The 13,919-nt window shown below is 45.3% G+C and overlaps 1 protein-coding gene across 1 annotated transcript; it reads right to left on the reverse strand.

The window, feature by feature from the left end:
* Window positions 1-2,081: 2,081 nt before the first annotated feature.
* COMMD9 (COMM domain containing 9) lies at window positions 2,082-13,379 on the reverse strand. The gene is made up of 6 exons (XM_049779917.1): window positions 13,329-13,379; window positions 7,932-8,057; window positions 6,463-6,602; window positions 4,968-5,002; window positions 3,914-4,017; window positions 2,082-2,757 (listed from the first exon to the last, which is right to left on the reverse strand). Exons 1-6 carry the CDS (start codon window positions 13,377-13,379, stop codon window positions 2,617-2,619), a joined length of 597 nt encoding a protein of 198 aa, XP_049635874.1. The 3' UTR covers window positions 2,082-2,616.
* Between the last annotated feature and the right edge of the window lie 540 nt (window positions 13,380-13,919).

Genomic DNA, 13,919 nt, shown 5'->3' on the forward strand with positions numbered 1-13,919 from the left:
TACCTGGCTCTCCCTTGTTTTGTGCAGTAAGCTGAGATATTATCAAGGGACGGGGTTTTTATTCCGCTTCTTAACATTTCCACCTAGAAGCTATTGACTGCCTGGCATTTTGAAAGTTTTCCGGTGGCTGAACATTTAAAAGAATGGTATTGAACTTGTGATGACTGACTTTCAGATCCAAACAGTTCAACACTCTCTCCTCCACATACTATTGACTCTGTACAACTTCCCTTTGGTGCTCACATTTCTACAGTTTAATTGGCTTTTTTTAAAATTTCCTTTTACAATGATTTAAGATTTCCTAACAGTAGAATCTTCAATTGGTGCCAGTGGACCCCAATCTCAGAGAGGCATTCCTTGTGAGGGCTGGTGAAGTCCTTAAAGATGTCTGAGAACTCGGGGGGTGTCTAGGGCTCCTGGGCCCTGGCTCTGATGTACTTCTTGGTCTCATCAGTAAGTGGAGGTGATAGCATAGACACACACTGCCCAGGTTTACGTGAGAGACATTTGCAGGTCTCCTCTGGAGGAAGAATGATTCTTTCTAGCTCTTGGCAACCTTGCTGTACTAGTGTGTGGCCCTTCATTTGGCCACTGTTGGAGCAATAGGGACACACAGCTCAGGGCAGGGAAGATGCTCCACTGATCCCTAGGAGGTGAAGGCAAAGAGACAGCATGATTTTTTAGATGGCTCCCAGTGCCCATAGGTGGTGAGAAAAGATATTGAGACACTGTCAATTCTTCTCCTTTGTAACCTTTGTTTAGCAGAATTTTTTGGTTCAGGGTGGGGATCGTAGTTATCAAAACTAATCACAGATGGATTCACTTCTCTTCTCTCCTGGATTTGTGGTATAACTGGAATAATGTGCCCTCTTTATTTTGGGGCCCTCCCAAGCAGAAGTCAGGGACTAAACTTTTCCAGAATCATTCCCCACAGTAACCAGGCAGGCTGGGTTTTCAATGCTCAGCCTGACAATGTGGCACATCACAGATCCAGATGTTGTTGGGCCTACCACACGTTGCCTCAGGGCTGCATCCAGCAGTACTAGGGTGCCATGCAGTAGGAGACCTTGCACATGAAATAAACATGTCCCTAACCGTGAGTCCCCATCTTTAATGTTAGATGTGACAGTTATGATTTGTCCATCACTCCCCAGCAGATTTACAAATGGGTGTGCCACCTGCCATCCCCTCGTCCAGCTAGTCTGAGGATGCATATGGCCAACTCTGTCCCAGCAGATGAAACAGCATGTGCAACCTTTCCCTGCTGCCCTCCCATGAGTAAGCAAAGACAGAGTCTGCTGCTAACTGCTTTCAGTGAATACACTTTTTAAGTGTATTCTGTATTTTTTTTCTTTTTTTTTTTTTTTTAACAAGTGTTTGCCCTAATACTTGAGGTCTGGAGTTGGACTCCCAGTGAACTCGAGTACTGTCACTAAGTGTAGAACTTTATTTATTTTTGTGTGTGTGGTTTTTGGGTCACACCCGGCAGTGCTCAGGGGTTACTCCTGGCTCCATGTTCAGAAATTGCCCCTGGCAGGCACGGGGGACCATATGGGACGCCGGGATTCGAACCGATGACCTTCTGCATGAAAGGCTAATGCCTTACCTCCATGCTATCTCTCTGGCCCTGTTATTCTGTATTTCTTGCTGAAAACTGGAGTAAGGGGAAATGGAGCCCAGGGATCAAGGAGGGGGGGCAACACTGTAGGGAAGGGAGCTCTAGTACAGCTCCACCTCCACCTCCAGGGTTCAGACTCGGAGTCAAGATCCTGCCCTCTCCCACCACACCCCACCTGGACATGCCATTTCTAAAGCAAGTTAGACGGATAGGTGAGGTGCTGTGAGCGATGCGGGTGTGAGTCCATAAATACTCTGGTCTACTGCTCTGGGCTACTGCTTTGTAACCAGGACCTGCTGGCTTCTAGTCTATGTGACAAAGGACATAGGGCAGATGCCAGGTGCTGAGCCTGGCCCAGGGCTTCTCAGGCAGGAAACTGGGTTACCCTGACAGAGAGGAGTTGGTCTAAGGCCACAACGCAGTTAAGGATAGATGCTAGTAGGAGTGTGGTGGGACAAAGAAGGTCTTAGAACTGCTATTTATTTCCCATCACTCCCACTCCTGCCCTTGGGGGTGGCTGGGCTCCCCAGCTCACAGATCCAAAGCCTTTTGCTGGGTAAAGAGCTACAGGGCTGAGGAACTGCTCTGTGGGGTGTGCTAGAGGTTCTGCCAAAGAAGCAAGACTGTGAGTGGCACCCCTGGCACTAGGCTGGTGCTGGAAGGGAACCTATTAGCCCTGCTCAGCAATGTGCCTGGGTTTTTCCTTCAGCCAGGTGGAGGCAGCTGACAAAGCCAAAGTCCCCTCCTACCGCCTCAGAGGTCTGTCAGAAAATGGCATGCAGGCGCCCTGGGTGCAGGCTCCTGTTCCCAAGCTTCCCACGGAGAAAAGAAAGATGAGGGAGGAGGAGGATAGAGTGGCGGCCCCACTATTCACATCCCTTCCAGGGGTGTCACCTCCAACTCCCCACAAACAGTTGCTGTCAGGGTTGTAGGGCCTGGGAGATGCTCAGTGGCTGACAGCAGCTGGGACATTCATGGGGACAAGGCCACTGGTTGGGTCATTTGTTGGCCACAGCAGAAAGTTGGTCTCGAATGCGGCCCAACCCGTCGAGCATGGTGTCCAGCGTCTCTTTACTCAGCTCCACGGTGACTGCAGAGACAGACGGTTCATCCCTGCACAGGCAGGGATCTTCCTGAATCTGTGAAGAGAAGAAAGCCCCAAGTCAGTGCAGCCACACTCCCTGCTCTGTGTACGTTGTACATGTGCTGTGTATGTGTGTGCTATGCATGACCTGTACATGAATTATGTGCAGACTGCGATATGCTATATGCCTTTTTCAGGGTGGGCAGGTTGCTTGGAGTCAGAAGGCACCTGGGCTGGGAGCCCCCAGCTACAGGGAACAGAGGGATGGAGAGCAGAGAAGCTGGGTCAGGCTATTCACTGGGAGAACTGGAGCAGGGCAGCCGAGGTCCATGGTCCTCCCCTGAGAAGACATTCCTCAGGTGTCTGGAGCTGCAGGGCAGAGTCCAGTGGGAGGGAAAAAATATTACAACCGCCTGTTAGGATTTTCACCTACTTTCAGAAGCAAGCGTTAAAAGACCAGTTGCTAGAGGCAACCTTACTTTTTCACTCTGACAGGTGCTGAGATTCTGGGTGCTGGGAAGTCAATATGGTGTTACAGGCACCTGCTTTTATCTAAACAAGCTTATAGGAAGAGAGGTGCTATAAAAAGCTTCCATGGAGAACTGCACGGGGAAGATAACACTCAGGAGCAAACAAAGGACTGACAGTCATAATTTCTCCAAGAGCCTAATCCGTCAGCCACATCACAGTGAAGACCAATCAAACAGGCCTCCGAAGGGGTAACAGGGTACCAAGAGCTGGAGCCAGGATTGAGATCTGTGCATACAGCCCTTGTGGGAGCTATGACACACCACAATGCAGGAAGAAACTTTAGTAGGCAAGTTATTGTTTCTTGTGTCTCTTAAGTCTCTTGGTTCCAGTTTCCACTTTTACGATGACTATAGAAAATCAATAGAGTAACTCTTTGTACATAAGTAAAACCACTACATTTTCTGTTGAGTTCTGGGCAGACCCAGCAGTGCTCAAAGGTTGATTCCTGGCACTACGCTCACTCCTGTTGTTGTTGGAAGGGCTGTAAATGGTGTTAAGGATCAAACCCAAATCAGTTGCATGTAAGTAAGGCAAGTGCTCCAACCACTGTGCTATCTCCCACCACCACCTCCCTTTTATTAACTTGGTTGAGAGATGCCGAAACTGGCATAAGACTGGCATTTATGAAGTCCAAGGGGGTTCCCTTTCCTTCTCTTTAAGCAAGATGGAAGCCTCCATACCTTCAACTGGAGCAGACAGGTGGGGACGGCCATGCGACTGATGCTGTCTGAGGCGGTCTTGATGTCGACTCTCCAGTCCAGGTCCACCAGGCGTGGCAGAGAAACTGTGAACAAGACGGCTCAGCTCAGGGCCCTGTACTGTCGAAGCCTATGAGTCTCCACTGTGTAAAGGCAGTTCTGAGTGTGGACAAGTCTCCTGCATTTCATCCCCAGGAACGGGGTCCAAGATCCCCAGCTAGACCCCTGGCCTCCCATAGGCAGTGTGAATTTGTGGAGGAGACTCCAGCCTAAGCATCTGCCAAAGAGGTATCAGGGAGGAATCAGACGCATGCAACAGAGAAGATGAGCTTGTGGTTCAAGGCTTTGGACACATGGGGCTGCCACATTAGTTGGAGGAAATCTTGTTAGCTCTCAAATGAATCGGGCTTGAAAACAGGTTCTAATTTCTAATTTCAAGGTCTACTGCCTTATTGGGAAAGGGGGAAGAATCCTAGCCTTGTTCCTAGCCAAGAAGTAGCAGAGTCAGTGTAGGCCCTTCCTCAGCATTCAGACTGGCATGGGAGAAGCAGAGAATGCATCTATTAAGCATATTTTCTTGGTTTGCTTTGCCCAGCTATGCTCAGGGGCTACTCCTAGCACAATGCTTGGAGTTCATGCCCTTGTGCTCAGGGGAAATATATTAGTAGGAACTGAACTCAAGAGCCCTGCATGCAAGCAAAGCATGCAGAATTAACCCTTTGAGCTCAGCCTAAATATCTATTTTTATTTAACCTTTGAACTTCATTTGTAATCAATTTTTTTCCCTAGTTAAAGTTGAATTAATTTAAGTCCTTCACTTACTGCTTTGGGTATATCTTTTATTTTGTTTTCAGGTTATTGCTTACTTTAAATAATAGGCATGTGTTGATCCTGGGGAGGAAAAATAATAAAAGGTAGAATAAAAATGATGGCCTCAGATGGGTGTAGACTGGTGTAATTCCCTGTGCTCTCTGGTTAAACACTGGGCCCTGGTGGACCAGGAACAGTGGCTGAATAAGGGTGGTGGTGTACTCACTCTGATTGGCTTGGGCTTCGGTTCTCCAGGAAGATCTGTGCAAGAAGGAGAGACAGGGGAAAAGCATGATAAAAACAAGGTCCCAGAAGAGGCCCTCAGACTAGAGACTCTTCCTAATGTGAGCCCCAAAGCTGTGACCATCAGAAGGGAAAGGTTCACAGAAATGTTTCTCTCCAAGAAGCAGATTTGTGAGTCTTGCAAAGCTCAGAGATGGGCAGGTGGTCATGCTGTTCATTCTCACAATGTAGGGGAAAAAGAAAAGTCAGGAAGCATCAGAGACAGTGTTCTTACTCTATTTTCTCTGAGGCAAAGCCTGGAAGTTACAAGTGGTTTTCCTTTACTGAGTCTCTATGCTATGTCTTGCAGCCTGACTAAAACACTGCCAAACAGATGGTCTCAGGCTCCAGTAACTACCATAAGAGGTGAGCAGAGCTGGGGCCATAGCAATAGCATTGCAGGGAGGACATTTGCTTCATATGTTGCCAACCTGGGTTTGATCTTCAGGATCCTATATGGTTCCTCGAGTATTGCCAAAAGGGATTCTTAAGTGCAGAGCCAGGACTCTAAGAAATGCCAGGTATAGCCCCAAAACAGAAGGAAAAAAGAAAGGGTGAGCAGAGTTGGCATAGTGCTTAGGCACGTATGAGATGTTTCCAAGTCAGAAAACCCATTATGCCCAGCATATGCTCAACAGAGTTTGGACCAAATGTGCTGCTAACCAAGAGCTAACTGTTTCTGCTTAGATTCTATGTATTTAAAAGAGTTTACCTAGCTAGAAAATATTCATAAAAGAAATGAAAATGACTGCTGAATACACAGAAAAGCTATTTGATACAGTAAATATCAAAGGCATAGAAAATCAAATTAGGAATCATCTGTTTATGTGTGCAACTGGGGAAGAGTACGTTAAACAAACAAATACCCCTCCCTCAAACAAAAAACCCTCAGTGCAGAGAAAGATTTGAGGAGAAGGTGGAAGACTGGCAGGTGTCTTGCAGATGTCACTGTGGAGTTTAACCCAGTCAGCAATCAAGCATGGTGCCAGGCGCACCAAAGTGAAATCTGCTGACAGTCTAAACATCCAGCGTTCAAGAACTGCTTAATTAACAGATACAGTTTCTTCATGGAATATATGTAGGTGGTAAAATAAAATGCTATCAAAGATAAAAAGCTATTGATCTGTAATTCAATTGTGATCATGCTGCTCACTGGACACAAGCAGATTATAAAATGGTCTGCTCTACTGCATTCTAAGCAAAAATAGCCCTCCTCATTCCTCGACAGATATGTAAGTGGAAAGATACGCAGGTACTGACAGACTCTGCAAAAAGGGATGAGTCCTGCTAACCCTGCACACAGAGGGGAAGGGGTGGGGGACATGCTACAGTTTCTCTTTCTTCCTGCCCAACCTCCCCAGTTGTACTTTGCAACCGAGCCTAATACTTCTAGGAACAGGCAGCTGCACATGTAAAGCCCCCAAAGCATGAGCACTCACACATGTTCCAGGATGATTTTTGTCAGCAGGTTTTTGAGGCTCTGGTGGAAGTCCTCAGGAAAGAGAGCCAGAATCGCCTCAGCGGAGGACAGGTTGCGGAAGGTCACCAGCCTGGTGAGGCGGTGCAGGGCCTGGAGCAGCTGCAGGGAGACAGAGTGGCCATGGGTGGGTGAGAAGGGTGAGAGTAGGGGCCGAGGATGGCAGGAAGTATGTTATCTGCCAATCTGGGGCTGCTGCCATGCACAGCCACCAATCAGGCTGGGCCTCAGGGATGCTGTGAGGCCTGGGGGCTGTCACGACTACTGCACATGGCTCTTGGAATGTGTGAGAGAATAAGACACACACATCACAACAAGGCTCACTCCCTTCTGCAGAGGTGCAGACACTCGAGCCTTATCTCCAGAGACTGAAGGCAGGGGAAAGTCAGCTGTGCTCCTAGGCAACTCTACTCTGGGCTCAGGGCCAACAAGGGGCTCAGATTTGCAAGGCCTGTGGGTTGCCTTGTCTCCTTGCCAGAACCCAGAGCTGCGCCCCTTAACTGAGCCAGCTCCAGAATTGGAACTTAAGGCCAGGCACAGTGGTAGCATGGCTTTGTCCTGAAGCTGTTGGTGGGAAGGATGCAGAACAAGAGTACCACCCTGTCCTCACCTCTGCTGGGCTCCTGCGGCTGAGAAAATGGGGGCTGAGATAGGAAGATGAGGACAGTCATCTACTCTGCAGCCCGGCTTTATCTGGGCTAAGAGAAGTCACAGTCAGGCACCCAGGAGGAGTCAGCAGGAGGAGCCTAGAACTCTCCCTAGAGGTGTGGGAGTAAATGGAGATATTCTCTGGGGCCTTACTGTCTGTGTGTGTGTGCGCACACGTGTGTGTTTGTCTGTGTGTTAGGGGGTGTTTCACCTGATTACTCACAGGGTTCCCTTATCTCTCCCCATCATCACTCTTTCCCACTGCCACCTTTCTGTTTTCCAGACTCACCTCCCAAGTGTCTGCTGGCAGCCAAGTCTTTGCCTGAGCATTTGGCTCGCTGCCATATAGTGCTTCTCGCTTCTGCCTTTCTTTACTCACTGGACCTCACTGAACACAGTTCTGAGTTAAAACTACAACACAGGGCTGCTATTTGGAAGAGCTCCTGTTTGAGTTTCGTGCTCTCCCTGGAAAGCAAAGCCTATGTGTGCCACAGATGAGCTTGGCAGGGCCTCCTGGGCCCTTAGAGCTGCTGCCCAGTGAACCCAGGGAACACTCTGCCCTCTTCGAACTCACTGACAATTTATCAACACCAGAAAGTGGCAGGTTTGGAAAGGAAACCTTTCCAAGGCTGGCTTTTGTCCACGCTTGTCAAGGGAACAAGTCTGCAGAGGAAGCAGCGAGAAGCTCTTCAGCCTGAGCTGCCTTCATCAGATGAAAGTGAGGGTTCTGAGACAAGAGCCTTCACAGGCTGGATATCACAGGTCCCAGCTCATCACACTTACTTGCTCTGCCTCTGCCTGGGTCACAGACAAACTGGAAGACGTACTCTCCAACAGCATCTGGGAGTCCAGGGCTGAACTGGAGAAGCTATCTCGGCACAGTTGTCTGACAACATCCTTCGAGGAGGCCTAGAAATAAATCCATGGGTGGGAACAAAGAACACGCTCAGACACTGAAGAACCCACATGCAGTCTTGGGGGTGATAGGTCACCTTCAGGACTCGAAAAGGGAGGTGAAGAGTGCACTTCCGGTTGAGAAAGATGGAGCAGACTTCCACACACCCCTTTCCATAACTTCTCTTATTAAACTCACCCAACTCCCTGGGCACTACTGAGAAATGAAATATGAGGCAGCTTGGAGAGGGGTAAGGAGACACACATGCTGTGGGGATCCCAGCCAGTGCCAGAGAGCTAAGTTCTGGGGCTCCTTTTAGTCAAGGTGGAAGAGAGTGCAACTCAGGAGGTCAATGGGTATATATGGGGAGCTCGAGGAAGTAATTGCTCCCTCTCTTTTATTTACTGGGTCACATTCAACTATGGTCTGGAGTTACACCTGAATCTGCACTCAATAATTATTCCTGGCAGTGTCTGGAGGATCTTACAGGATGCCAGGGATCAAATCTGAATCTACTGTGTGCAAGGCATATGCCCTACCTGTGTGCTATGGCTCCAGCCTTAGTGTTCCCTCTAATTAGCACCCAGGAAGGGGCAGCTCAGCAAGACAGAATCTTTAAACAAGAGCTGTTCTCCTCAGACTCCACACCCAGCTTCTGAGAAGCTGTGAGGGGGAATTCCAGCACCACTGTTGCAAAAGATCAAGGTGAGAGTTGGAACCTTCTTCCCTGTCATGGACTATGGAGACTTTGTTTTCTGCCCTGCCCATTAAAAATCAGAAACTTCAGGGCCAGAGAGATAGCACAGCGGCCAGGCATTTGCCTTGCATGCAGAAGGACAGTGGTTTGAATCCTGGCATCCCATATGGCCCCCCGAACCTGCTTGAGCGATTTCTGAGTGTAGAGCCAGGAGTAACTCCTGAGCGCTGCTGTGTGTGACACAAAAACCAAAAACAAACACACACACAAAAAAAGATCAGAAACTTCCAGGGGTTAGAAGCCCTGTGGGGATGTTAGATTTTTCCCTCATCAATGAAGTAGCAGCCACATCCTTAGCTTCAGTGTAATGTCTACTTGCTTATCTTTCACACACTAGCCCTGAATTCAATCCCCAAAGTCCCATCAGAAGTGATTCCTGAGGGCAGGAGTAAGCCCTGCATACAGCTGGCTACGTTCCCAAACCAACAAAAAAAAAATGTGCTTTCAAATGTAATGATATAGATAGTTTAGAAGTATAAAAAAAATTGTATCATGTAAACATTATTCAAAGGAAAGCAAGAATGACTGTATTAATAAAATAGTGTTCACTGCAAAGAAAATTACACTCACATAGAGAGAAATAGCATATAATGATAAAAGGTTCTATTTATCAAGAAGACTTTCTAAACATGTATGCACCTTGCAAAAGTTGCAAAAGATGTGAAGTAAGGAGACATATACAAATCCATAAATATAGTTGGAAGCCTTCACACCTCTCTTTCTATAGACAGGACTAGACATATCTTTACTAGGATACAGAAGAAGTCAACAAAGCCAGCAATCAATCAAACTAATGTTTATAGAACACTCCCTTCCAAGTGTCTGCCACTATATATATACCAATATAGGTAATATTCTGGGCCATAAAACAAACACTCACAAATATCACTGAAATAATAGTGTGTTCTTATGAACTACAAGAAAATCCAGAAAAGATTAGGGGAAAATAATCAAACACTTAGAAACCTTGACCACAGACTTCTAAATAATCAACAGATCAAAGAGAAAACCTAGGCAAGATTTAAAAGTTGCACTCAGTGAATGAAAACAAACAAAAATACATCAAAAAGTAGAAGACACAGCCAAGAGAATGTTAAAGAAAAATGTATTGTTATAAAGGCAATATTAAAAAAGGAGAAAACTGGGCTGGAGCGATAGCACAGGGGTAAGGCATTTGCCTTGCATGTGGCCAATACAGGACGAACCCCGGTTTGAATCCTGGCATCCTATATGGTCCCTTGATCCTGCCAGGAGTGACTTCTGAGCACAGAGCCAGGAGAAAACCCTGAGTGCTGCTGGGTGTGAGCCAAAAACCAAAAACCAAAAAAAAAAAAAAAAAAAGGAGAAAAGGGTCAAATAATTAATGTAAGTTCCTCTTCAACAACTTAGAAAAAGAGAAATATGGTTAATTAACTCAAAGGAAGGATAATGACCAGAAATAATAAAACTAAAAAACTATAATAATAAAAATAAATATAAATAATAAAACTAATAAAACTAAAAATAGAAAAATTGAGACACTAATCTAACAAAGAATGAATTCTTCAAATATATCAGTAAAACCTTTAGAAAGCCTGACAGAATGGATAAGAGGAAGTAAATATGACCCAAATCAAGAAATGCTTATCAATACATATTCTGCAGATTTCAAACGGCAATAAGGGGCTGAAGCAGTGACACAAGAGTTAGAGCATTTGCCTTGCATGTGCTAACCTAGGACAGACTTTGGTTAGATTCCCAGGTATCCCATATGGTCCTCCAAGCCAGGAATAATTTCTGCTTGCATACCTAGGAGTAACCTTTGAGTGTCACTGGGTGTGGCCCAAGAAAAGCAAAAAAAAAAAAAAAAGGCAATAAGAGATGTAAACAACTCTACACACAAATTTGGTGGCTTAAGCAAATTAGAGTAACTTCTCAAAACAACACAACACAACACAACACAACATCTGAATAGCCCTCTATCTTCTCAGAAAAACCTATTTCAGTTTCCTATTCATAATTTTAAAAACTCCCTCAAAAGAAACTCCAGGCTCTGATGGTTTTACTAGAGAATTTAAGAAAGATTTAAAGGATTACCTAGTTAAACACAATTTTTTTTTAGAAAACAGGAACGAGGGAATATTTATCAAACCATTTCATAAAGCTAACATCACAAATCCCTAAATCAGCCAAGATGACACTGTAAAACAAAACAACTACCAAAATTAATCATGAAAATAAATGAGAAAAACTATTAGCAGCATACAGTATTCAGAATATACAGAAAGAATATTCATTATGACCCAGTGAGCATTATTCCAGGGTTGCCTTCTTCATAAGGCATCACTAGTGTTTATATCTCTTGTATTTAATGCTTCTCTTTTAATAAGGATACTAATGTTATTTTTAAATGCATATAATATGGACGAATCTTCAGAGAAGAACATTGGGCTGAGTGAAAAATAATAAAGTAAACCAATATAGTTCCATTTATATTATCTGTTTGATAATGCAGAATTACAGAAAGAATCAACTTGTGACTGTCAGAAGTAAAGGATGAGGGTAAAAGTAAAAGTGAAGCAGAAGTAGTTCCAAAGGGACAACATAAAATATATGCCAATGGTAAAGGAAATACAACTCAATAGATATGGTAATAAAGTCTATATCCTGATAGTAGTGGTATGCACTAGTTTAGCAAGATGGTAGCACTTTCAGAGTGATTGCACAGCAAATAGGGCATTTGCCTTGCATGTGGCCTATTTAGAACTGGGTTCGATCCCTGCCATCCTCTATGGGCCCTCTAGCCTGCCAGGAGCAGTTCCTGAGCACAGAGACAGGAGTAACCCCTAAGCTCCACTGGGTGTGGAAAAGAAAAGAAAAGGAAGGAAGGAAGGAAGGAAGGAAGGAAGGAAGGAAGGAAGGAAGGAAGGAAGGAAGGAAGGAAGGAAAGAAGGAAGGAAGGAAGGAAGGAAGGAAGGAAGGAAGGAAGGAAGGAAGGAAGGAAGGAAGGAAGGAAGAAAGAAGAGAGAAAGAAGAGAGAAAGGAAGGAAGAAGGAAGGAGGAAGGAAGGAAGGAAGAAGGAAGGAAGAGAAAGAGAAAGAAAGAAGGAAGAGAAAGAAAGAAGGAAGGAGCATATGAGGAAATGGGTAACAGGTAAATGGATCACCCTACATTACTTCTGCAAGTAATCCTGTAATTATAGATGACAAAAACTTTATTGGGGCAGCACAGTTAGTGGTGCCCATCCCCAGCTCTGAGCTTAAGAGATCACTCCTGGTAGTGCTCAGGTGACCATATAGATGGCTGGGGATCAAACTCAGGACTGCTGCATGCAACTCAGCATCTTATCCTCTGAACTACTGATCTGGCTCAATGGTATGTATTTCAATTGTATGTCAAGTTCAAGCATGAGCAATATGAAATTGATGGTGTCAGAAGTAATGATAGTGATTATTACTACAGAGGAGAATGGGGTAAGAAAGGAGAAATAGCAGGATTTGTGGGGTGGTAGTTACAAGGGCAAGTAAAAATGATTAGACTGTGCACTTATGGCTTGTATACTTTTATGTGTTGCATTCTTTAAAAAAAAAAACTTACAAGGTAATGGCATGGGAGGTAGATAATGGGATGGAAGCAGCCACAGTGATAGTGAAAAAGCACCATGCTGGAGATTGACAGCTTTATTCAAGGTCTGGCTCTGCTCCTTCTTCATTAATTCTATAACCACTATTTATTGAGTCTATAACAAGAGTACACATTTTCACATGTGGTAAGTTTGAAATAATATTGAAAAGGGATTAAACGACGAGCCACTGTATGAACCCATGATAAAACAGTACCATTAATTGTTGACTGTATGATCTCAATCGTTTACATCTGGTGTTCTTTTGTAAAAGAACATTTTATTAACGCATTCTACATTCTTGTAGGAAAGGCAAGTGGCAAAAAAAAAAAAATGTCAGTTCTACAAGCTCCACGAAAGAAGTAAAGCTGTTCCTTCTATTTGGGAAGCCAGAAGTCGAGTAAATAATTCCAATTCATCTTTTCCTTTGATCCTTACAAAGCCCTACATCCCTTCCAACTTCATAATCCTTTATATGATAATCAGAAGTTGCTGTGCCCTCACACAACTCATTCATGTGCAGAAATCTTGGATTTGGAAAGCACAGAAGACACAATGCACTGAGAGTGCTCGGTGCAGAGAAGGAACTTGCAGCAAGGAGCAGAGATTAGCTGCGGGATAGAATCGGGCAAGCAGGCTCACAGTCCCCACTAAAGAACCAATCTCGAGGGCCAGTCAGAGACTTTGAGGCCCTTGTACAATGCCTTCACCCCTATTATCTTTACTGACAGCAGGCTAGGGCGGTATTAATTTTGTAACCGCTTTTTAAAAGCTGAAAAAGGTGCAGCGACTAGACCTGAGGCATTGAAAGATGTGGTGACAGAGCCGTGGCTCCAGATCTGAGCCCATTTAATTCTAACTCCAACTCCGATCCGAGACCCAGGAACATAAAGTCTGTTTAACCGGGTCCGCACTCCGCCCATTTACCTTCAGGAGGGTCTGGAGCGCGGCAAAGTTTTCCGCTGTCAGCGCGGCCATCTTCCCCAGATCATGTGACCATAACCCAAAGAGGAATGAGATCACGTGGTTTCTTCCTCCATCGCGGGGCATGTCGGGATTTGTTCTTAAGACTACAACTTGTGGGGCCGGGTAGGTGGCGCTGGAGGTAAGGTGTCTGCCTTGCAAGCGCTAGCCAAGGAAGGACCGCGGTTTGATCCCCCGGCGTCCCATATGGTCCACCCAAGCCAGGGGCGATTTCTGAGCACATAGCCAGGAGTAACCCCTGAGCGTCAAACGGGTGTGGCCCAAAAACCAAAAAAAAAAAAAAAAAAAAAAAAGACTACAACTTGTCCTCAATATTACTGCATCAGTACAAGTGCCTGGGCTAAAAAGGGTCAACCCAGGGACTCGAGCAGAGCAGCCAGGCATTGGGAGATGAAGGGAACGGAAAATTGATCTTGCTTGTTTGTTTTCTAGATATAAAGGAGAAAGTGTATAATCCTTCAAAAATACATTGATTTGGAGGAAGGTACCCTGTTGGAGATTAGAAAAGTCGCTTTTTCTGCAGTGATGTGCAGT

The sequence above is a fragment of the Suncus etruscus genome, chromosome 9 (assembly GCF_024139225.1).
Source record: "Suncus etruscus isolate mSunEtr1 chromosome 9, mSunEtr1.pri.cur, whole genome shotgun sequence".
In the NCBI taxonomy this organism is placed as follows: Eukaryota; Metazoa; Chordata; class Mammalia; order Eulipotyphla; family Soricidae; genus Suncus; species Suncus etruscus.

What these genes read in the sequence shown, in the direction of transcription:
- COMMD9 (XM_049779917.1), bottom strand. Translation starts at nt 13,379, where the DNA reads ATGGCCGCGCTGACAGCGGAAAACTTTGCCGCGCTCCAGACCCTCCTG. An exon ending in CGCTCCAGACCCTCCTGAAG is followed by an intron (nt 8,058 to 13,328) that starts GTAAATGGGCGG and finishes ATTTATTTCTAG; the next exon opens with GCCTCCTCGAAGGATGTTGT. An exon ending in CCCAGGCAGAGGCAGAGCAA is followed by an intron (nt 6,603 to 7,931) that starts GTAAGTGTGATG and finishes GTCTCCCTGCAG; the next exon opens with CTGCTCCAGGCCCTGCACCG.